The sequence below is a fragment of the Acomys minous genome, assembly GCF_964271855.1.
Source record: "Acomys minous genome assembly, chromosome: 2".
Classification (NCBI taxonomy): Eukaryota; Metazoa; Chordata; class Mammalia; order Rodentia; family Muridae; genus Acomys; species Acomys minous.
This window is the reverse complement of record NC_140484.1, coordinates 27,174,809-27,196,672: the sequence shown is the minus strand read 5'-3', so window position 1 is coordinate 27,196,672 and position 21,864 is coordinate 27,174,809. Positions and strand designations below refer to the sequence as shown.

General features: G+C 43.6%; 2 protein-coding genes across 2 annotated transcripts in view; one reads left to right on the top strand and one right to left on the bottom strand.

Moving 5' to 3' along the window:
* The window catches only part of ATAD1 (ATPase family AAA domain containing 1), a 74,001-nt gene extending 63,641 nt beyond the window's left edge, over window positions 1-10,360 (bottom strand). Inside the window, exon 1 of the mRNA XM_084772251.1 lies at window positions 10,210-10,360. The gene's annotated coding sequence lies outside the window, so the exon portion shown is untranslated. The remainder of the gene's footprint in view (window positions 1-10,209) is intronic.
* The window catches only part of LOC311592705 (uncharacterized protein), a gene marked incomplete at its 5' end in the record, with an annotated part of 42,009 nt that overhangs the window by 14,343 nt on the left and 5,802 nt on the right, over window positions 1-21,864 (top strand). Inside the window, 2 exons of the mRNA XM_084773425.1 lie at window positions 17,837-17,902; window positions 18,731-18,805. Coding sequence (XP_084629551.1) covers window positions 17,837-17,902; window positions 18,731-18,805 — 141 coding nt within the window. The remainder of the gene's footprint in view (window positions 1-17,836; window positions 17,903-18,730; window positions 18,806-21,864) is intronic.

Genomic DNA, 21,864 nt, shown 5'->3' with positions numbered 1-21,864 from the left:
TAGCCACTGCCATCCCTGGGGCCATCATCTTGGCCAAGCTTTCCATTGTCCCTATGCGGAGAGGCTACTGGGGAAACAAGACTGCCAAGCCACACAATGTTCCGTGCAAGGAACAGAGCTATGGCTCTGTTTTGGTGTGTCTCATCCCTGCCCCCCAGAGGCAGTGGTATTGTGTCTGTTCCTGTGCCCAAGAAGCTACTGATGATGGCCGGTATTGATGACTGCTACACATCAGCCAGGGGCTGTACTGCCACCCTGGGCAACTTTGCCAAGGCCACTTCTGATGCCATCCCTAAGACCTACAGCTACCTGACCTTTGACCTCTGGAAAGAGACTGTGTTCACCAAGTCTCCTATCAGGAATTCACTGTCATCTTGTGGAAACCCACATCAGAGTCTCTGTTCAGAGGACCCAGGCTCCAGCTGTGGCTATCACATAAGGGTTTTTATGCAAGAAAAATAAAGTGCATTAACTCTGAAAAAAAAAAAAAGAAAGAAAGAAAGAAAGAAAGAAAGAAATTAGTTTAGCAGATGAGAGTATGACGCTAAACCAGATAGTGTAAAAGGGATTAGCTTGAAAGTCATCTTTTTTTCCCTGCATACCACAGAGTTGTTATTCACTTAAGATTTAACTCACTGAAGCACAACACATTTACTAAAATACTGGTTTGTGCATATGGCACATGCATCTATAGTCATGTTCACATGGGTTTGCTAGTGTGTGGAGACAAACGTCAACAGAGGTGCCCCCCCCCTCTCTTATTTTCTGAGTTTCAGGTGCTCGATCCTCTGCACACCGGGTCTCTACTTGAGGTGTGGGGATCTGAACCCAGTGCCTCATGTTTGTTGCACTCATTTTACCCACTGAGGGAGACACTCAAAATTTAAGATGCTTTCCTGGCGGGAGAGGGAGAGACAGACAGACAGACAGAGACTGATTCAGAGATCAATGTATTTTTCCTACAGGCAAAAGCAAGGGCAAAGTTGACTAATTTTAGGCGTTGAAAGCCCTGCTGGGTCTTCTTTTTTTCACCGCAGGGAACCGGCAGCCACGCACTAGCAAGCCAAGCTTAAAATCCACACCCCTCCCCCCTTCTATTGTCATTATTTCTGGATCAGGGGAATAAAACAGAGGGACCCGGGAAGAAAGACAAAAAGCAAAGCCTGCGACTTGAGTTACAGAACTGCAGGAAACCGACTACACTAAATTGGCAGCGCTGAAAGCCCCATTCAATTTCAAAATTGTGCACCTGATAGAGTTTCACAAACCTTTCTACCTTCCTGCCCACGGCTGGTTAAGTTTAAATACCAACCCAAAGCCAGAGGCATGCTCACACCCTGGTCTTTATGTCCGTCGCCGCCAGCCCAAGCCCCAACCCCCAACCCGAGTTCTCCGGTTTATGAGGAGCCAGAAAAGGGGACAGACGGTAGGGGAAAATAGGCGGAGAGGCTAACTCCTTAAGTGTTTTCTTCCCCGAGGTGCTTTGTAAAGGGCTGAAAAGATGCTAGTGAGTTTTAGCCGGCTAACAGCTGATTTAGAATTCTGTCTAGGTGTCCGCCAGACTTTGCCGGTCTCTAGCCCGTCTTGGTTGCAGTCCCATGCTTGGGACTCTTGGCAATAAAATAGGTCAGTTGCGTTGAATGTCGTCTAAAAGCATGCAACAAAATTACAGCGTTTTAGCTTGACGAATAATTCCTTCCTCAGGTGAATAAATGAAGAATCTCAGTACTTGAACTCATACCACGCGCCCTATCAAAAGTCTTGGCAAATATATGCTCCTAGTTCCGTAGGAGGCAGGCTCAGTGACGTGTGTGTTGTGTTGGGAATTGAATCCTTGTGCGTTCAAAGTGAACACTCCACCAACACACTACATGCCCAGCTCTTATTAAACTCCATGTTAATATCATCCCCAAGTTCTGTTTCTGCCAAGCATATGTTGGGTAGACAAATAGTTTCCAGCTGGGAGTTGTGGTAAACGCCTTTAATCCAGAGGCAGAGGCAGAGGCAGAGGCAGAGGATCTTTTTGAGTTCGAGGCCAGCCAGGTCTCCAAAGAAAGTCCAGGACAGGCAGGGCTCTGTGTACTAATCTGAAGTATGCAGGATGGATATTATTGCTGCCCTATACAAATATTTAACACACCAATTAGAGTGCCAAAGACTATATAGCATAATACTATACTACGATTTCTATAATGTTGTGAACTGAAGTTACCAGGAAAAACAAAAACCGCCTATGCTAAAGATTCTATAAAACTGATTAGAATGTTATTGTTCTGGAGAGGTGGAATGCTGCAGATCCTGAGCTAAATTATCACGGACTGTCTTTATTCCCATTGCCTGCCTGTGTGGCTGCCCTACTATCCTGTGTCCTATCTTCTAAACAACTCTTTTTGGACTCTATTAATTTCATAGACCACCAACTTTCACCAACCCCAAACCTAAGAATGTCACCAGATAACATCTAAAGCCTATAGCAGACACTGGCAGGTTGACACACCCTTTAATTCCACCACACACGAAGCAGAGGCAGACAGATCTCTGTGAGTTCTAGGCCAGCCTGGTCTACGTAGCAAATCAGTTAGGGCTACACAGTGAGATCCTGTTTCAAAACAGGAAAGAAAAGGTGGCACAGGCTGCCTTTCCCCTTGAGAAAGACCCTTCTTCTAGGGTTAGAGAAATGGTTAGGGAAGGCCTGGCTGTGTATCTAGGAAGATACACTAAGCTTAACTGTAAAACCAAACTGGCTGGTCTTCAACCCAGGAAGATAAATTTCTGATCATAGATTCTCAGGGTTGAAAGAAATGTTAAGTGCTATTGAGTTTTCACCCAGACTTAGAGTAGAACTATGGTAAAGAATGTGTACTACGGGCTGAGGGTGTAGCTCAGTGGTCACACACTTGCCTAGCGTGTTTGAGGTCCCAAGTTCAATACCAGTCCCCTTAAAAAGATGCCTGTGCATAACGCACGGTCTATGCATTTAGAGAACACACACCAAACCATAGCTTTTCCAAATAATGACTTCACATTTGCGGCAATCTATTTTACCTCTCTGAGCCTTAATTCTGTCGTCTGTAAGATGCATATAGCATCTCTGTTACAGGATTTGTGATAGGATTGGGGGTGCTATATATAAAGGAAGTGGAAAACAGGCAATAGGCAGAGGGAAACTACCGTGATCCCAGTATCTGGAAGGCAGCTGTGGGCGTTAGACATTCATCTTACTGCCCTAGCCGACCACTGCACATGCTCAGAGGCGGCTTCAGTGCTGGTTCTTCTTACAGATTCTAAATCCTTCTCCCTAGACCTTCACTCACTGCCTCAGTTTTCCTAGAGAAGCTACCCACATAACGTCCATACAGCTAGACTGTGACTCTAGAATGCAGTGTTTACGGAAAGATGGGGTGGCTGGTGTGAACCTGTAGACTTAGCAACAGGCTCTAGGCTCCTCCACATCTCCGTTTTGTAAGCACTTGCTAGCTTCACAGTTAGTGGACTTGCTCTCGGTTAGAGCACGTTTCTGGTCTTCACTAGACAGAGCAAAAGCTTGGCCTGCGTGCTGTACCTGTCACGGTTTGAGACATGGATGGAAATGCAGAGCCTTTCAAGTAAAGCTTTATTAGTTATTAATAAACGTAATAAAAAGTTCCTCGTTACATGAAGATAATTTGGACATTTAATCAGTTATGTTAGATAGGGGCCTGTAAAATGATATGGTTGACATAATACTTAGCCATCACTGGATATGTGCCAGCAACCAGATAAGTGCTACATATATATATAAACTCTCATAACCCTATGCACTAAGGAATACATCATTCTCAGATAAGGAAGAAAAGGCGATTATAAGGGTCTTACTAAGGAGTAAGTGCCTGTCCTCCTTTGTTGTTGTGATAAACATCATGACCAAAAGCAGCCTGGGGAGGAAAAGGGGCGTTTCCTCTCACGGGCTACAAGTCTGTCATCGAGGGACTCCAAGGCAGGAGCTTGAAGGAGAAGCCATGTGAGAAATGCGCTTCTCAGCTTGGTTCCAAGCTAAAATCCACTTGCCTTTCTCAAATAGCCTAAGCTCCCTGCCCAGGGATGAGAGTGCATGAAGAGCAGGCCGGGCTCTCCTAAATCAATGCCCAATCAGAAAACGATATCTCACAGAGGCGCCTGCAGGCCAGTCTCATGGAGGCAAGTCTTCAACTGAGGGTCTTTCCTCCAAGTCTACAGCCACCAAAATTAGCCATCACAGTACCAAGGCAGGACTTAAACCAGGCAGTCTCAAAACAGGCTGCGTTCTTCCTCCTCTTACCTGGCTCCTGTCAAAACAACACATAGGCTATCTATCACTGGCCTTTTAAAGGAAGTATGATAAATTAGTGCTTTAAGATCTGCAGTGAGAACTTTATTTGTTTGTTTGTTTTTTGAGACATGGTTTCTCTGTGTAGGCTTAGCTGTCCCAGACTCACTTGGTAGAGCAGGCTGGCCTCGAACTCACAGTGATCTGCCTGCCTCTGCCTCCTAAGTGCTGGGATTAAAGGCATGTGCCACCACTGCCCTGCTGCACTGAGAACTTTTATGAAAGCACTATCAGAAGTTAACGTTTTAAAATTATTTGTGTGAGAAAGAGTATGTATCACATGTATGCATTTGTGCATGTGTGTGTATATGTGTGTGTTGTGTAAGTGTGCCATAGCACGTATGTGGAGATCAGAAGACAGCTTTGTGGAATGGTTCTCTCCTTGTGGGATCCTACCCAGATCTCCTGTGGGATCCAGGGATCAAACTTAGGCTGTCAGGTTTGCATGGCAAATGCCATCTCATTGGGTGGCTCATGGATATGACGTGAAAGAGTACAAAATGTTGACTGGAAAACCATCTAACTCCTTTCTCAGGGAAACCAGGCTTCTAGGATCATAGCAATTTATATTTCAGCTATGTAATTGTGTGGAATTAGTTAATGCCTTTTGATGTTTTCATATATATATTCCTTCAGAAATTCATGCCTATTGTTTTTTTAGAGGTTTATTTGTTTTGCCTGCATGTGTGCCTGCCAGAAGAGGGCACCAGATCTCATAGATGGTTGTGAGCCACCATGTGGTTGCTGGGAATTGAACTCAGGACCTCTGGAAAAACAGCCAATGTTCTTAACCTCTGAACCCTCTCAACCATCTCTCCAGCCCTCATGTCCAATATTAAAACAGCCTCACATGGCTGGTAAGATGGCTAAGTGGGTAAAGGCACTTGACACCAAGTCTGAGGAGCTGATTTTGAACCCCGGTAAAAAGGAGAGAGACCCACTCCCTGCTATGGTCTTCTGGGTACACAAGGAGCACTGTGGCATGGATGCCTTCCCCCTTAATATACACAAAATAAATACAGGAAATATTTAAAGTAAATTAGGCTCAACTATTTTTGTTTTGTTTTTTGTTTTTTCAAGACAATGTTTCTCTGTGTAATAGCCCTGGCTGTCCTGGACTCTCTTGGTAGACCAGGCTGGCCTCGAACTCACATCAATCCTTCTGCCTCTGCCTCCCAAATGCTGGGATTAAAGGCGTGTGCCAACATGCCTGGCTTAGGCTCAACTATTTAATACATTAAATTATCATGCAGTGGAACAGTCTAATATGTATATAGTTCTATACAGTATGTGTGTTTAACTCCATAAATTTGAATACAAGAACAGACACACAAAAACCACCTTAATTAGAATACTGGTCATTCTCACTGCTACAAAATCCTCCTTGAGGTAACCCCTTCTCAATTATCCTCCCCTTCTACTCCAACATCTGGCAAACACTGATCTGTTTCCTACGCTCTCTGTTTATGCCTTGGTATGGTTCTGAGGCTCTGATTTTCAGATTGTCTATGTATATAGACAATGGGGAATGCTTTGAAATCTGTTCTTCCTCCATCCACCTATATTCCTTATCTTCCCTGGAAAAAGACAGGGTGGAGCATACCCACTCCATCCTACCCAGAACTATATGCAGAACACAGTGTGCCAGCTGCTGTAAGGGACTGAATGGGTTGTGGACCCTTAGAATCCATAAGCTTCAGCTATAACCCCCAGTGTGCTAGCACTTGAAGATGGGCCTCTGGGAATTTTTTTTGTTTTGCTTTTTGTTTTTTGTTTTGTTTTTTGTTTTTCGAGACAGGGTTTCTCTATGTAGCCTTAGCTGTCCTGGACTCGCTTTGTAGACCAGGCTGGCCTCGAACTCACAGCGATCTGCCTGCCTCTGCCTCCCGAGTGCTGGGATTAAAGGCGTGTGCCACCATGCCCGGCAGGGCCTCTGGGAATTAATTGAGATTGTATGAGAGCCTGAGGATGAGGCCATTGTGATGCGATAAGTGCCCCTTGAAGTAGGAACAACCTCTCTCTCTCTGCTTCCTTACCTCACTTCCTTTTTATTTATTTATTTATTCATTTATTTATTTATTTTCTTCCTTCTCCTCTCCCCTCCTCTCATCTTCTCTTTTCTTCTTAAGGACACAGAGGGACAGTGGCCATCTGCAAGACTTTACTGGGAGCCAAATCAGCTGTCATCTTCCGCTGCCACCCACTGCCCCCGTCCCTGGAAGTTATCTGTGGGGCGATTATGCCATTCAACTTATCCTTTAACATTTTTCTATGACGCCCTGAGCACATTAAGACAATTGTTTTACAAAAGAACACATGGCACAGTATATCATGTCTCTGTTCCTAATCCAACTAGTACTTTTTCTTATAATTACACCTGAACATAATTTATTTATTTTTTTAAAGAGTTTTTTTTTAAAGATTTATTTATTTATTCATTTATTATGTATACAGTACTCTGCTTGCATGTACTCCTGCAAGGCAGAAGAGGGCACCATATCACATTACAGATGGTTGTGAGCCACCATATGGTTGCTGGGAATTGAACTTAGTACCTTTGGAAGAGCAGGCGACGCTCTTAACCATTGAGCCATCTCTCCAGCCCCCCTGGACATAATTTATTAATATATTTCACTTACTTAGATATCTGGACAGAAAAAAAAAAAAAGGAATTCTTCCCAAACTAGATGATCCAAACTGGAGATCCAAATAGTTTTGGTTTGTGTGTTTGTATGTCTGTAGAGGAAGGGGAGATGTCACATGTCCCATACTGGCCTCCAATTTGCAATGTAGAGGAGATAACCTTGCACTTCTAACCTTCCTTTCCCTTCCTCCTGAAAGCTGAGGCTACCACCATGCTCTCACACCTGGTGGTGGGGACCAAACCCAGAGTTCCATGAATGCCAGCCAAACATTCTCCTCTCTGAGCTATCCTGCCACATCCATTTTCTGTTTTGTTTCTAGTTTTATGTATTTATTTGTTGTAGGGAGATATGTGTGCCATGGCACATAGGTAGAGGTCAAAGGCCAATTTGACAGGAGTCAGTTCTCTCTTTCCAACATCACAGTCCAATATCCAATCAAACTCAAGTCCTCAGCCTTGGTGGGAAGTCTCTGAGCCCACTCAGCTATCTCACCTGCCCTGTTTTGTTTTGATACAGGTCTCACTATGTAATCCTGCCTGATTTGGAATGTGTTACATAGATCAGGCTGGCCTTGGATTTTCTCTGGTCCTCCTACTCAATTTTCCTAGTGTCAGGATTATAAGTGTGTGCCACCATGGCTCAAATATGCATACATACACACATATACATACATACATACATGCATACATACATATATACATTTTGCATATAGAGGACAACTTGTGGGAGTTGGGTCTCTCCTTCAGCCATGGGAATCCTGGGGATGAAACTTGGGTTGTCAAGCTTGGCAGCAAGTGCCTTTACCTTCGAGCCATCTTGCCAGACCTCAAATATATATTTTGATATGTCTGTTTTTAATTAATTTACCACTTGGTTGATCATCAGTCCCCTTGATTGATTTCCTTAGTGTTTTACTGTAAATAAATGGTAAGTGAGCGAGGTCCAGTTAGGGTCTGTTGCTTTTACTTTTTATGTCTTTGAGAAATGTGAGTCAAAGAGAAAATATGGCTAGGAGCCTACAGTGCACTTCTTTCACATAGAGCCTGTTGATTACTTTGACATAAAGGGACATAAAGAGGTTTACTTAGCTTCTACAGATAGCAGTTTTAAATAAATTCATTATCTGGTGATGTTTGTCACCAGGTTGACCTAAAATTCACTTTGTAGCCAAGGATGACCATGGAGTCCTATGTCAGCGTCCCCAAGTGCTGGGCTTGTAGGTATATACCACCATGCCCAGTTTATAATACAAGAAATTCTCAATAGCAGTGAGGCAGGGAGGAAGTAAAGTAGGACTGTACAGGAGGTATCAGTTAGCATGCTCAAGGCTCAGAGTTCAACCCTCTACATAATCACCACAGAACACACCCTCTTAATTGGAGTGAATTGTGGAGCTGTACTCGGGACCTGGTTATCGAACCTTATCTCAAGTGGTTCAAGACTCTAGACCAGATCAGTGAGCTTTGACACTTGGGCAATCTCGGGTTGTACTCTCTGCTCTCCCCCAGGTAGACGGTTTTCTCCCCAGCTGTCTTCTTCATGCCCTCTGATTCATTTCTTTCTCGGTCCTCACAGTTTTCACATGTGTGCTGGGGTTGAGCAACACAGTAGAATTTGAGGAAGTGGCTGATCCTCAAGTGTGGTGCCTTGTTTTCCCGTCTCTCTCTGGAGGCTGAACTTCCTTTCCTGCTCTGTTACCATCCCTCCAGGCCAAACTTCACCTTTGCCACTATTGCCCAGGGGAGGCGAATTAACTGCTGACTCACTAGGACACAAAAAAGGTCATCGCTGATCCCAGTTGGTGACTAAGAGCACTAGTTACTGGACATTTTTTCCATGTTAGAGTTTTATTAAGCTTTTGCATTGCTGCAAGCTAATTAGGACAAGTGTGAAATTAAACCTATGATTTCTCTACTTCTATATTACAGATTTTTTTTTTTTATGACAGGGTATTGGTGTATAAGTTCAGGCCTCAGGCTTGGGGTGATCCTTTTGCCTCGGTGTCCCATTAAAGAAGTACAAAATAACTTCATCAGTACGTTAGATTGAAAGAGTTGGCCTCTTCAGTAATAAAAGTTGACCATAGACTGGAGAATTTTGGGTTTTTTTTATTGTGACTGCTGGGAAGAACCTATAAAATTTGGCTTGTAATTAATAAATACATGTGGCCCTCTTCCCCCTTCAGGAAACAGAATATCAACTAAGCCTGGCACTTCCTCTGTTGACAATTCCTTTAGAAAACAAAAGATGGAAATAGTGATTAAGGTCCTTCCAGAAAACATCCCACACGGAGCATACTAAGAAAATGTTATGTAACATGGCTTGATCATATAAAGAGTCATAGGAGTGGCTTTAACTTAGGACAATATTTTATCCAGCTGATAAGTTAATTTATATGTTTAAGTTTTGTATTTTAAAAGAATATAGTCTTTCAGTCATTGAGTTTATATTTGATGTGAGGATCTAGCTTAGTGGCACTTACCTTTAATCCCAGCACCCAGGAGGCAGAGGCAGGGTCTCTATGAGTTCCAGGACAGCCTGGTCTACATAGTGAGTTCCAGGACAGCCAAGGCTACATGAAAAGACCCTGTCTCAAGAAACAAAACAACAACAGCAACAAAATCAAAACAATAGCAACCACAACTGATCTGAGCTTTTGTCTCATATGCAAAAACTGGTAGGCATTGGGAAGCATACATGTACAGATCTTTACACAATACATGTTTAAGAAACTTTAGCAGCCAGTCACAGTCATGGTCTGGTCACAGCCTGTAATCCCAGCACTTAGGGAGGCAGAGGCAGGCGGATCCCTGTGAGTTCAAGGCCATCCTGGTCTACAAATCAAGTCCAGGACAGTGAAGGCTACACAGAGAAACCCTGACTTGAAAAAATAAAATAAAATTTAATTTAAAAAGCCAAAACAAACAAGCAAAGAAACAAAAAAGAAACTTTAGTAGAGCTGGGCATGGTGGTGCATGTCATTAATCCCAGCACTCCTGAGGCAGAGGCAGGAAGATCTCTGTGAATTCGAGGCCAGCCTGGTCTACAAAGAGAGTTCAGGACAGCCAACATTATATAGAACATAGAGAGACCCTGTCTCGAAAAACCAAAAGGCAAAAAAAAGTACAAACAGCTTCAATCAAATAAAAATCAATTAGTAACTATCAGGGATTAAGCTAGACAGTGAGGATAAAGTTTTGATTCTATGTGTCACTGTACCTGCTGAAAGAGGCTGGTTGTTGGAGAGCCCTCGCTGGTTTGCTTTTTGCACACTGCAGCTGGGACTAGCATCCTTCTAGTTAGTGGGAGACATACACCAGGAGCTATCTAGTCCATAAGGGAGGTAACATTTGAAGCTGACTCTCATTTAGAACTTTGAATAGGCAGCAAAAGAAGTTGTTCATGTCACAATGTTGGTCATTATTGTGACTTAAGAGAAGCATCTAGCCGGGTGGTGGTGGCACACGCCTTTAATCCCAGCACTCAGGAGGCAGAGGCAGGTGGATCGCTGTGAGTTTGAGGCCAGCCTGGTCTACAAAGTGAGCCCAGGACAGCCAAGGCTACACAGAGAGACTCTGTCTCAAAAAACAAGAACAAGAACAGAGCGAGGCACCTGGCATGTGACTGTGACTGGGCTGTCCTTGGAATACCAGCACCGGATTCCAGAGGCAAAAGCAGCTCACTTAAGCTCATAACTGGAACACTCATAAACTGTAAGACTTTTTTTTATTTCTTTTTTTCCCCCCTGGTTTTTTGAGATAGAGTTTCTCTCGAAACCCTAGCCTTGGCTGTCCTGGACCCTCTTTGTAGACCAGGCTGGCCTTGAACTCACAGAGACACCCCTGCCTCGGTCTCTCTGACTGCTAGGATTAAAGGTGTGGGCTACTACACCCAGCTGAGTATATTTTCTTATGGGATCCATTTAGATCCAACACAACCCAAACAACAGCTCAATGGAAATGACACACAAAAAAAATTATTATAATCAGTCTGCTACTGATTGATCAGGGCTGCAGAAGACACAGGAGCTGAACTGTCAACCATCCCCCCCCACACCAAAAACAAACAAAACAAAACAAAACACCCACCGAGCCAGAATGTTAGAGCTTTTAGCTTGAAAACCACAAATATCTGTGCCAAGTTACAGCTACATTTTTTCCACCAACCAAGACTTAGGGATAGGGGATTTCCTTAGGAATATATCTTTGTGGTACACTTATCTTGTTCTCAATGGTTGGATTAGTCAACTGTGGCAGGTCGGCTTGCCTAGCCTGTCTCTACTTGCCAATCTGGATGTCAATTACTCAGGGAAGTCTTGGGAACTTAAACTATTTGATCTCTATTCAAAATGGAAGTTTTAGCAGGGCAGTGGTGGTGCATGCCTTTAATCCCATCACTTGGGAGGCAGAGGCAGGCAGATCTCTGTGAGTTCGAGGCCAGCCTGGTCTACAAAGTCAGTACAGGACAGCTAAGGCTACACAGAGAAACCATGTCTTGAAAAACCATAACCAACCAAACAATCAAAATGGAAGTTTTATTCAAAATGACTTCAGTTTGGCTCCTTACAATTTAAAATACAATGCCTCCATTCAATTGACAATGCCTATTATGTGTCAGATTCGCATCTCTTTTGTCCCTCCCTCCTGTCCATCCCTCCTCCTCCTCTTCCTCCTCCTCTTCCTCCTTTCCCCACAACCCTATGAGATGGGTACCATTACCGCCCTACTTCAAGATGAGGACGTTAGAATGCAGAAAGATTAAGTAACTATCCAATACCTCACAATTGGTAAGTGGCAGTGTCCAGGATACCAAAGCATACTCTGGTTCCTGGAATGGTGCTTTTAAATCTTCAGGTTAAATAGACTCCAAGAAGCTTACGATCTGAGTATATGTAATGCATACATATTTTCAGGGTGAGACAGTGGGGAATGTTCTTTTGTTTTGTTTTGTTTTTCGAGATCCACGAGGAGAAAGTCAGTAAGTGCAGCACTCCTCCACAGTCAGTGATTCAGTTTCTACGTCCACGTCCCTGCCTTCATGTTTGCCTGGCTTCCCTTCACTATGGATTGTGATTAGGACTTATCAACTGAAACTCTTTCCCTCTTTCCTCTTCAAGTTTATTTTGGTGATTGTGTTTACCTCAGCAATGGAAACCCTAAGAGAAATGGTCCTGGTTAAACATTTCCCATCAATCAACACCAAGAGTATCTGCCCTCAAATGTGGAACGTATGCGCAATGGAGTTTATTTGGACGCGAGAACAAAATAATGTCACTTGCAGGAAAATGGCTGGTGCTGGTGATCATCATGTTAAGTGAAATAAGCTAGACTTGGGCAGACAAATAACGTTATCTCTCATGTTCACGCTCTGGATTAAAAAAAAAAAACAAAAAACAAAAAATAAAAAACAAAAAAAGAATGCAAGTAAAAGGCTGTTATGGCTTAAACCTGAACTGTCCTATCCCCAAAGGCTTGTGTTCTGATTGTTGGTTCCTAGTTTGTGGCACAATTTTGAAGGTGGTGGGTCCTGTAGACGGCAGGGCTTTCCTGCTGGGAATGGGTCACCGAGGCAGTCCTTTGAGGATATATCCAGGCTGCTTCTTGTCCACCACCATGTGAAGAGTGTTTGCTGCAAGGCCCCACTGCCATAAACTCCGCTGTGTCCTCCCCACCTTGACGGACTAAGACTGTGAACCCAAGTAAGCCTTTTCTTCCCTGTTTCCATCAGGCACTTGGTTACAGCAACACAAAAGTAGCTGGTACAAAGCAGAAGCGGGCAGGGACAAGATGCAGGTGTGTGTGGATATCACCAAAGTACATTAGAGACATGTAGGAAAATGTCATAATGAAACTCTATTTTGTGGGCTCAAAAGAGCCTGTGGCCAAGCCTCGTGAGCTGAGTTTCTGCACCGGAACCCACAATGGTAGGGAAAACTGATTCCAAAAGTTGTCCTCTGATCTCCACACTTGCACCTCAGGCCTACACTCATATACCACACATTGATAAATAAAAAATTTTTAAAGAAAGTATTTTGTACAACAAATACACTAAAAAAATAGTAACTGACTCTAGCCAGGCGTGGTGGCGCACGCCTTTAATCCCAGCACTCGGGAGGCAGAGGCAGGCGGATCGCTGTGAGTTCGAGGCCAGCCTGGTCTACAAAGCGAGGCCAGGACAGCCAAGGCTACACAGAGAAACCCTGTCTCAAAAAACCAAAAAAAAAAAAAAAAAAAAAAAAAAAAAAAAAAAAAAAAGTAACTGACTCAAGAAATGCTTTGGAGGGACTAGAGAGATGGCTCAGTGGGGTAAGAAAAGCACTTGCTCATCTTGCAGAGGACCCAGGTTCAGTTCCTGGTGCCCACATGGTGGTTTACAGCTATCTGCAACTCTGGTTGCGTGGGATTTGACGCCACCGTCTGGCCTCCATGCAAACTAGGCGTGCATATGGTCCACATGAGTACACAGAGGCCAAACACTCACACACATAAAAGTTAAAATAAATAAATAAATAAACGAAAGGAAATGCCTTATTATTGCTGGAAAGAGAAAGAGAATGGAGCTAGAGAGAAGTGTCAAATGAAGCCTGGAGTTGGAAATATTTACCAACAGATGGCAGTCCAATTTAATGTCCATGGCTACGACGTGCATCCCGCCTACGACGTGCATCCCGCCTACGACGTGCATCCCGCCTACGACGTGCATCCCGCCTACGACGTGCATCCCGCCTATGACATGCATCCCGCAGCTTCGTCCCATCAGATACACACTCTGGCTAGTAAACATGGTAGTTCGGATGACAGGTCCTCTCCTTTCTTCTCTCCGGGTAGAAGTGGACTTGCAGAAGATTGCGTTCGCTACTGAGGCTTGCATGTGTCTGGGCATGTCTGCTGACTAACAGGGCGAGTCTGCTGGGAGAGTGAGTGCGTACAGGATACTGAAAACCTGATCAAGTTCTTTCAGGCAGAAAAGTGCAGAAACGGTAATAGAGACTGTTAGAGGAGATGGGTGATTTTAGCACGGGTGCTAGCAAAGCAGCACAAGGCCAGGCTGTAAGAAACCAGTGAGAGCCGTTTAAGCCGCTCATACCTGTAGCTTACCTTATAGTAGTAGCCGATCAACCGTTATTATAATCAATTCGTTATTACTTGCAGGCGATGGTCTCGCCCCACAGTGTCTTTGTAGAAACAAGGGGTCTTTAGGAGATGTGTGTGCTTTTTCACGACCTCACACATTTCTGAATGTTATGAGCAAATGTTAGTAGCAATAAATGATAGTAATCATTTTCTCTCTTATCCTTAACATTTAGTGTGTGTGTGTGTGTGTGTGTGTGTGTGTGTGTGTGTGATGGTTTATATATAAAGGTCAGAGGGCAGCTCACAGGAGTTGGTTCTTTCCTTTTTTTTATTTTATTATTTTATTTTTATTTAATTTATTCAGATTACTTCTCAATTGTTATCCCCTCACTTGTATCCTCCAGTTTCTCCCTCCCTCCCTCTTTCACCCTATTCCCCTCCCCAAGGCCTGTGACAGAAGGGGACCTCCTCTGCCGCCACCATTGATCACAGCCTATCAGGTCTCATCCCAGTAGCGGGCTTACTCTTCCTCTGAGTGCCACCAGGTCTCCCCACCAAGGGGAAGTGATCAAATAGGGGGCACCAGAGTTCATGTGAGAGTCAGTCCCTGCTCTCCACACAGCTGTGGAGAGTGCGCTGTCCATTGGCTAGATCTGGATGGCGGGGCTTCTTTCCTTTCATCATGTGGATTCCAGGGGTTGAACTCAGGTCTTCGGTCTCCATAGAAGTTCCTTTTTGCCCATGGAGCTGTCTCACAGGCCTTTTCTTCTTTTCCTTGTGATAGCATTTTGCTTTACTGTCCAGTCTTGCTTTGAATTCCTGGGTACAAGCTGGATTTCTATCTATATCAGGCTATTGAGTAAGTTAACACTACAGGCACACCGGACAGGACCAGCTACATTGCTATTGCCTGTTTTGTTTTGTTTTGTTTTGTTTTGTTTTGAGACGGGGTTTCTCTGTGTAATAGCTCTGGCTGTCCTGGAACTCTCTTTGTAGACCAGGCTGGCTTCAGACTCACAGAGATCTGCCTGCCTCTGCCTCCTGGGTGCTGGGATTAAAGACCTGCACCACCATTGCCAGACTACTTTCTTTGTAACTATTCAAAGGATTTAATTCTAACTCTAAAATGTGTTAGAAATGTGTTTTGTTTGAAAGCACTTGGGAAATAAGGTAGAAGGATCGGAAGTTCAGAGTCATCCTCGGCTACATTGTGAGTTCTAGGCTAGCCTGGGATTTGTGGCATTCTATTAAAGAAGAAAGGAAGGAAGGAAGGAAGGAAGGAAGGAAGGAAGGAAAGAAGGAGGAAACAAACCCCATATGGCTCAGGGCTAGTGGTTCCCAGCCTCTACATGGTGGCTTTCAATTATCCTTAACTCCAATTCTAGGGGACCCAACACCCTATTTCTGGCTTCCTGGGGCACTGCACATACATATGGTAATGGCACATATACATACATGCAGGTAAAATACCTGTACACGGACTGGAGAGATAGCTCAGAGGTTAAGAGTGCTGTCTGCTCTTCCAAAGGTCCTGAGTTCAATTCCCAGCAACCACATGGTGGTTCACAACCATCTATAAAAGTGATCTGATGCCCTCTTCTGGCCCAAAGGTACATGCAGGCAGAACACTATATATAATAATAATAATTTAAAAAATCTTTAAAAACAAACAAACAAACAAAACCTGGGGTTGGAGAGATGGCTCAGTGGTTAAGAGTGCCGTCTGCTCTTCCAAAGGTCCTGAGTTCAATTCCCAGCAACCACATGGTGGTACACAACCATCTGTAATGTGATCTGATGCCCTCTTCTGGCCTATAGGTGTACATGCAGGCAAAACACTGTATACATAATAATAAATAAATAAATCTTTAAAACAAAACAAACAAACAAACAAACAAAAAACCTGTACATATAAAAATAAATCTTGTGTTTTTTGTTCTTTTAAAAAATTTTTTTGTTTTGTTTTGTTTTTTGAGACATGGTTTCTCTGTGTAGCCTTGGCTGTCCTGGACTCACTTTTAGAGACAGGATTTTATTATGTAGCCTTGGTTGTTGCTTTGTAAACTAGGCGGGCCTTGAACTCAAAGAGATCCACCTGCCTCTACCTCCTGAGTGCTGGGATTAAAGGTGGGCTTCACCACTTCCATCCGGCTTTGTTTGTTTGTTTGTTTGTTTGTTTTTCCGAGACAGGGTTTCTCTGTGTAGGCTTGGCTGTCCTTGTAGACCAGGCTAGCCTCGAACTCACATTGATCCCCCTGCCTCTGCCTCCCAAGTGCTGGGATTAAAGGTGTGCACCACCACCGCCCAGCTGTAAACCTGCTTTCTAATACAATCCAGGACCACCTGCCCAGGGGTGGCATTGTCCCCAGTGGGTTGGTCCCTCCCACATCAAGCTTTCATCAAAACATTACTCCACAGATGTAGTCCAAGGAAGCAATTTCTCAGTTGAGGTCCTCTGTTCCCAGAGGAGCTGCCTTGGGGCAAGCTGACAGAATTCTAACCAGCACAAGTAGGAAGGACGAACAGAGGAAATGCCAGTGATCTAGCCCAGGGGTAAGTAAGCGAACACCATGCCTAGTAAGGAACTGATTCTGTGGCAATCCAGATTGCTTCAGGGGTTCACTTCTGTAGGAACACAACAACACAACAACACAATGTTCATTGGTAGCAAGCATGTTCCTCACCTGGGCACATTAATTTTACCCTTTTCTTTCAGTTTAGGGAAATGTACTCAAACATTTGAATGTTTTGAAACTTAATTTCTAAACCAGAAAACAAACAAACAAGCAAACAAACCAGGCAGTGATGGCACATACTTTTTATCCCAGCACTCAGGGGTGGAGGAGTGGGGGGATGGGGGGGTAGGAATGGGATGGGGACTGAGTTCAGGGTAGAGAAACCCTGAAACAAATAAAAACTTAAAAAAAAAAGTGTTCACTAACATTTAAAGCTTTTTGTTTGTCTGTTTGTTTTTAGAATTCTGTGTCTCTGTGTGAGTATGTGTACCTGCGTTCGGGTGACTACTGTGGAGGGCAGATGCTTTTTAGTTCCTGGAGCTGGAGTCATAGGCAGTTGTGAGCCACCGAGCATGCCTTCGAGGAACCTAAGTCATGTACTCTGCAAGACACATTTGAACTCGTAACCACTGGGCAAACTCTCTAGCCCCAACATTAACATTTAGAACTCCCCCTGACCACAGGACAATGTCTCTTGTAGCCTAGGCTGGCCTGAAATTCCTGTGTAGCTGAGGATGACCTTGAAATCTTGACTGTCTTGCTTGGATGATAGGTGTGGGCTACCATACCCAGAAAAGGTGAAATTATTAAATGTGGCTGTGAACATCACAATGATTTGATACTCACCATTATCCTCCAAAGAGACCCTTCCTTAAGACTCCCCAAATTTAGCCGGGCGTGGTGGGGCACACCTTTAATCCCAGCACTTGGGAAACAGAGGCAAAGACTGTTATGAGTTCAAGGCCAGTGTGGTCCTCAAAGCGAGTCCAAGACAGTCAAGGGTACACAGAGAAATCCTGTCTGGGGGGGGGGAAGAAAAGAACTCCCCCAAAACCAAAACAAATTAGTAAATGTCCTTAACCACAATGATCCCATGTGTTAAAAATTCTGAGTTACTTTATTATTATTTTAACACCTGATTGATAGATCACAACTTTTGAATGTTGGTTGTTGTTATTATTATTATCATCATATTATTAGGTTTTTGAGATACATTCTTGCTATGTAATCCTGGTTGGTCTGGAATTCATTTTGCAGATCAGGCTGACCTCAGAGTTGTGGGTGCCGTGACCAGTCTCTGTCTCCAGAACTCTCACATTACAGGTGAGTGTTGCCATACCTGGATGACAATGTTGGTGATCAGTAGGGCTTTAAATATTGATTGTATGTCATATGCGAACGTGAACCTTGTGTATTCCTATAAGGTGTCAAGGCTGGCACCAGACGGCCCATCCCTAGGGTTTACTTTTGTGAATACTGGGTAGCAGTCTCCAGAAAATATAAGTAGATGGTGAGTGGAAGGAATTGCTTTGTTATGTCATTCATTTATTTTATTTTATTATTTATTTATTTATTTATTTTGGTTTTTCGAGACAGGTTTCTCTGTGTAGCCTTGGCTGTCCTGGACTTACTATGTAGACCAGACTGGCCTCAAACTCACAGCGATCCGCCTGCCTCTGCCTCCCGAGTGCTGGGATTAAAGGCGTGCGCCACCACGCCCGGCTCATTCATTTATTTTAATATTAACACTTTCCACATCACTTTCTGTATATCATTTGATGGTTTCGGTTTCAATGACTTATCAGTGGACAATCTGAATAGACTCTCTCAGTTTACCAGAAGAAAAAAAAATTGTTAAAAAAACTAGAGTTTGGGGCTGGAGAGATAGCTCAGAGGTTACGAGCACTGGCTGCTCTTCCAAAGGTCCTGAGTTCAATTCCCAGCAACCACATGGTGGCTCACAACCATCTGTAATGAGAACTGGTGCCCTCTTCTGGAGTGCAGGAGTACATGCAGGCAAAAACACTGTATACATAATAAATAAATCTTAAAAAAACAAAAACAAAAAACCACTAGAGTTTCTTAGTGAAAATCATTCACTTCCTCACTACCAATTTCATTATTTTGAATTATCTCCTTGGTTCCTTCCAGGCTTTACACTTCAGAGCACAGTCCTTTCTCAGAAGCCATGGAGATTTGTCTCTGGGACACCCTCTCCATTCCAGAGTATGTGAGTGCTCAGGACCCTTATATATAATAGCGCAGAATTTATATAGCCTGTATTTAGACCTCCATATAAAACATTTATAGATTACCTATAACACCCAGTACAATATAAGTGCTATGTAACTCAGTCTAGAGAATAACATTTAGAAATTGTCTGTGCATATTCAGAATAGAAGTCACGCTTTCCTAGGTATATTTGATTCATGTTTTGGGTGAATCCACAGATGCAGAACCTCAGGGTACATAAGCTCATTGCATGTTGTTTCAGCATTCATTCAGATGCCTTTTCTTTCCAGGCAGGAGAACTGTGACATGGAGGAAATGGGACATGGAGCTAGGAAACCCACTAGACTGCTTTGTAGGAAAACAAGATGTAGGAGCAAGACCCGATGACAGTTTAAGATACAGAATCGATGCCCATAGCAGTAGAGCGTTGTTTCTCAGGGCTGATGCTCCTGCTCAGAGCTGCTGGGGCTGGAGTCTCCTGAGCTGTGTAGAAGCTCACGATGGAGGACACTTGTGTTTCTCAACAGTTGCCTTGGAAATCCTTATGTTTAGGTTGTCTGTCTGTCTGTCTGTCTGTCTGTGTGTCTCTCTCTCTCTGTTTTGAGACAGGCTTCGTTGTGTAACAGCTCTGGCTAGCCTAGAACTCACTCTGTAGACCAGGTTGGCCTTGAATTCATAGAGCTCTGCCTGTTTCTGCCTCCCAAGTGCTGGGATTAAAGGTGTGCACCACCACCGGCTGGCCTATTTTTATCTTATGTATATGGGTATTTTTCATGAATATGTGTGTATGCACTGCATGTGTACAGTGCCCATGGAGGCCAGAAGAGAGCAGTGGATCACCTGGACAGGAGTTACAGATGTGAGCTGCCCTGATGTTCCACCACGGGTGCCAGAACTGAATGCAGGTGCTCCAGAAGAGCAATGAGTATTCTTAACTGTTCCGTTGGCATCTCTGGTTGCCCTCCCCCTAGCCCACATGGTCTGTTAAATCCCACAGCTTTCTCCAACCCTGCTCCCTGGAAGGAAAGCTGCTGCACATTCTTAGCATTCCTGGGAATGGCCTAACTCCCTCCCCTGAGCCACCCAGCAGATGGTATCAAAATCAAGTCATCTTCCTTCACCTGCAATCCTTAAGCCCTGCCCCACCCCAACCCCCATCCCCCATAGCAGGGGTGCAACTTCTGGTCTTGTCCCAGAAGGCTGTTGAACTTGCCCAGGAGCTTGAGTTCCCAAGTAAATATGCCTTTTTATACCTTTTTTTTTTTTTCAAGACAGAGGCTCTCTGTGTAGCCTTGGCTGTCCTGGATTTGCTTTGTAGACCAGGCTGGCCTCGAACTCACAGAGATCCACCGGCCTCTGCCTCCCAGGTGCTGGGATTAAAGGCGTGCACCACCCTGCCTGGCTGCTTTTTTATACTTTTAATCTGGCTTCGATTGGTTTATTTCGTTGGTGCCTGAGATAAGCCATCATTAACTGCTGAGCCATCTCTCCAGCCCTATAACTTCAATTAGATAGCTGGTGCCTGGTGAGGAACAGCCCTTCAGAGTTCTGTGAGACACTTAATTCACTTCTAATCCTCTATATTTTACAATAGTGAGCATTGGTCTGTGACAACATCTGTATTTCTATTCGCAAGTTCCATGTTTGTTTCTTTAGAGGTACTCTCCATTAAGGGGGAAAGGTGGTACTATAATTCACTTACACTCTGTGCCCTGAAGCTCAAATGCTTTAAAGTCCTTCCTTGTCCTTTGTAAACTACAAAGCAAACAGATGTCTGGCACAAGAAAGTTATTAGAAGTATTCTGCAGTCTTGGAGAACTAGGGTCAAGATTTCTTGGCCTAACTTATGATACAGGCTCAAGCAAAGGTTGCTGTCAAAGGAAATTGGTGTTAGAGAAAAAAAATTTTTTTTTTTTTGCTTGCAAATGTCTGAATATAGCTGAAAAAGACAGTACATTTCTTTTTTTGTACACTTCTAAAATAATATATAAAATAAACATTTTCCCCAAAATCAGTATAATTAGAGTTTAATTCAGATAAAATTCAAGCAGAGAAAGTTTAGTTGGATGTGGTGGCCCATACTGTAATCCCAGCACAAAGGAAAAAGGACCATGAAATCAAAGTCAGCCTGGCCTACATAACAAGACCCTGTCATAGAAAGATGATGAACAGATTCAGAAATTTTAATGTGCCAAACTCATATTATAGGAAAAATTGATTAGTTGATAGCTAAGTTGACCAGTTAATGCTCACTATTGTAAAATACAGAAGATTTGAAATACAGACTATCTTGTATCCTTTTTTGGCTTTTTCAAGACAGAATTTCTCTGTGTAATAGCCCTGGCTGTTCTGGAACTCCCTCTAGAGACCAGGCTGGCCTTGAACTCACAGAGACCTGCTTGCCTCTGCCTCCTGAGTATTGGGATTAAAGGTATGCACCACCATACCCAGCTACAATCTTGTCTATTATAAGCAACAAGGCCATAAGAACACATTAATGATATACAACTTTGTGGCCAAGATCCACAAAGGAAAAGTGTCTTGTTACTGTATTTAGAAAAGATAGAATTTCCAAGTTGGGTTTGACAGCATTAGGTTTTTCTACAGTGTTCTTTTTGAGGTTCTTAGCAAGCACAGAAGCTTCAGTTACTGTGGGAGTCCCGAACCTAACGTTTTACTTTCGGATCCTGAAACACTGTTTTAATAAAAGACAAAACATAAAACACCTGAGCTGGAAAAGTCTATTGGTGCTTTCAGCTGTTATTTAGTGTAACCAGAGAACTCAACAGTGAACTATGACTAGGTGCCAAAGTTGGGTCTAAAAAATTAAAGATACCAACCGGGTGTGGTAGCCCACGCCTTTAATCCCAGCACTCAGGAGGCAGAGGCAGGCGGATCACTGTGAGTTCGAGGCCAGCCTGGTCTACAAAGCAAGTCCAGGACAGAGAGACTCTGTCTCAAAAAACAAAAAACAAAACAACAACAACAACAACAACAACAACAAAAAAACAAAAATTAAAGATACCAGTAGCACTTGGAAGGCAGAGGCAGGT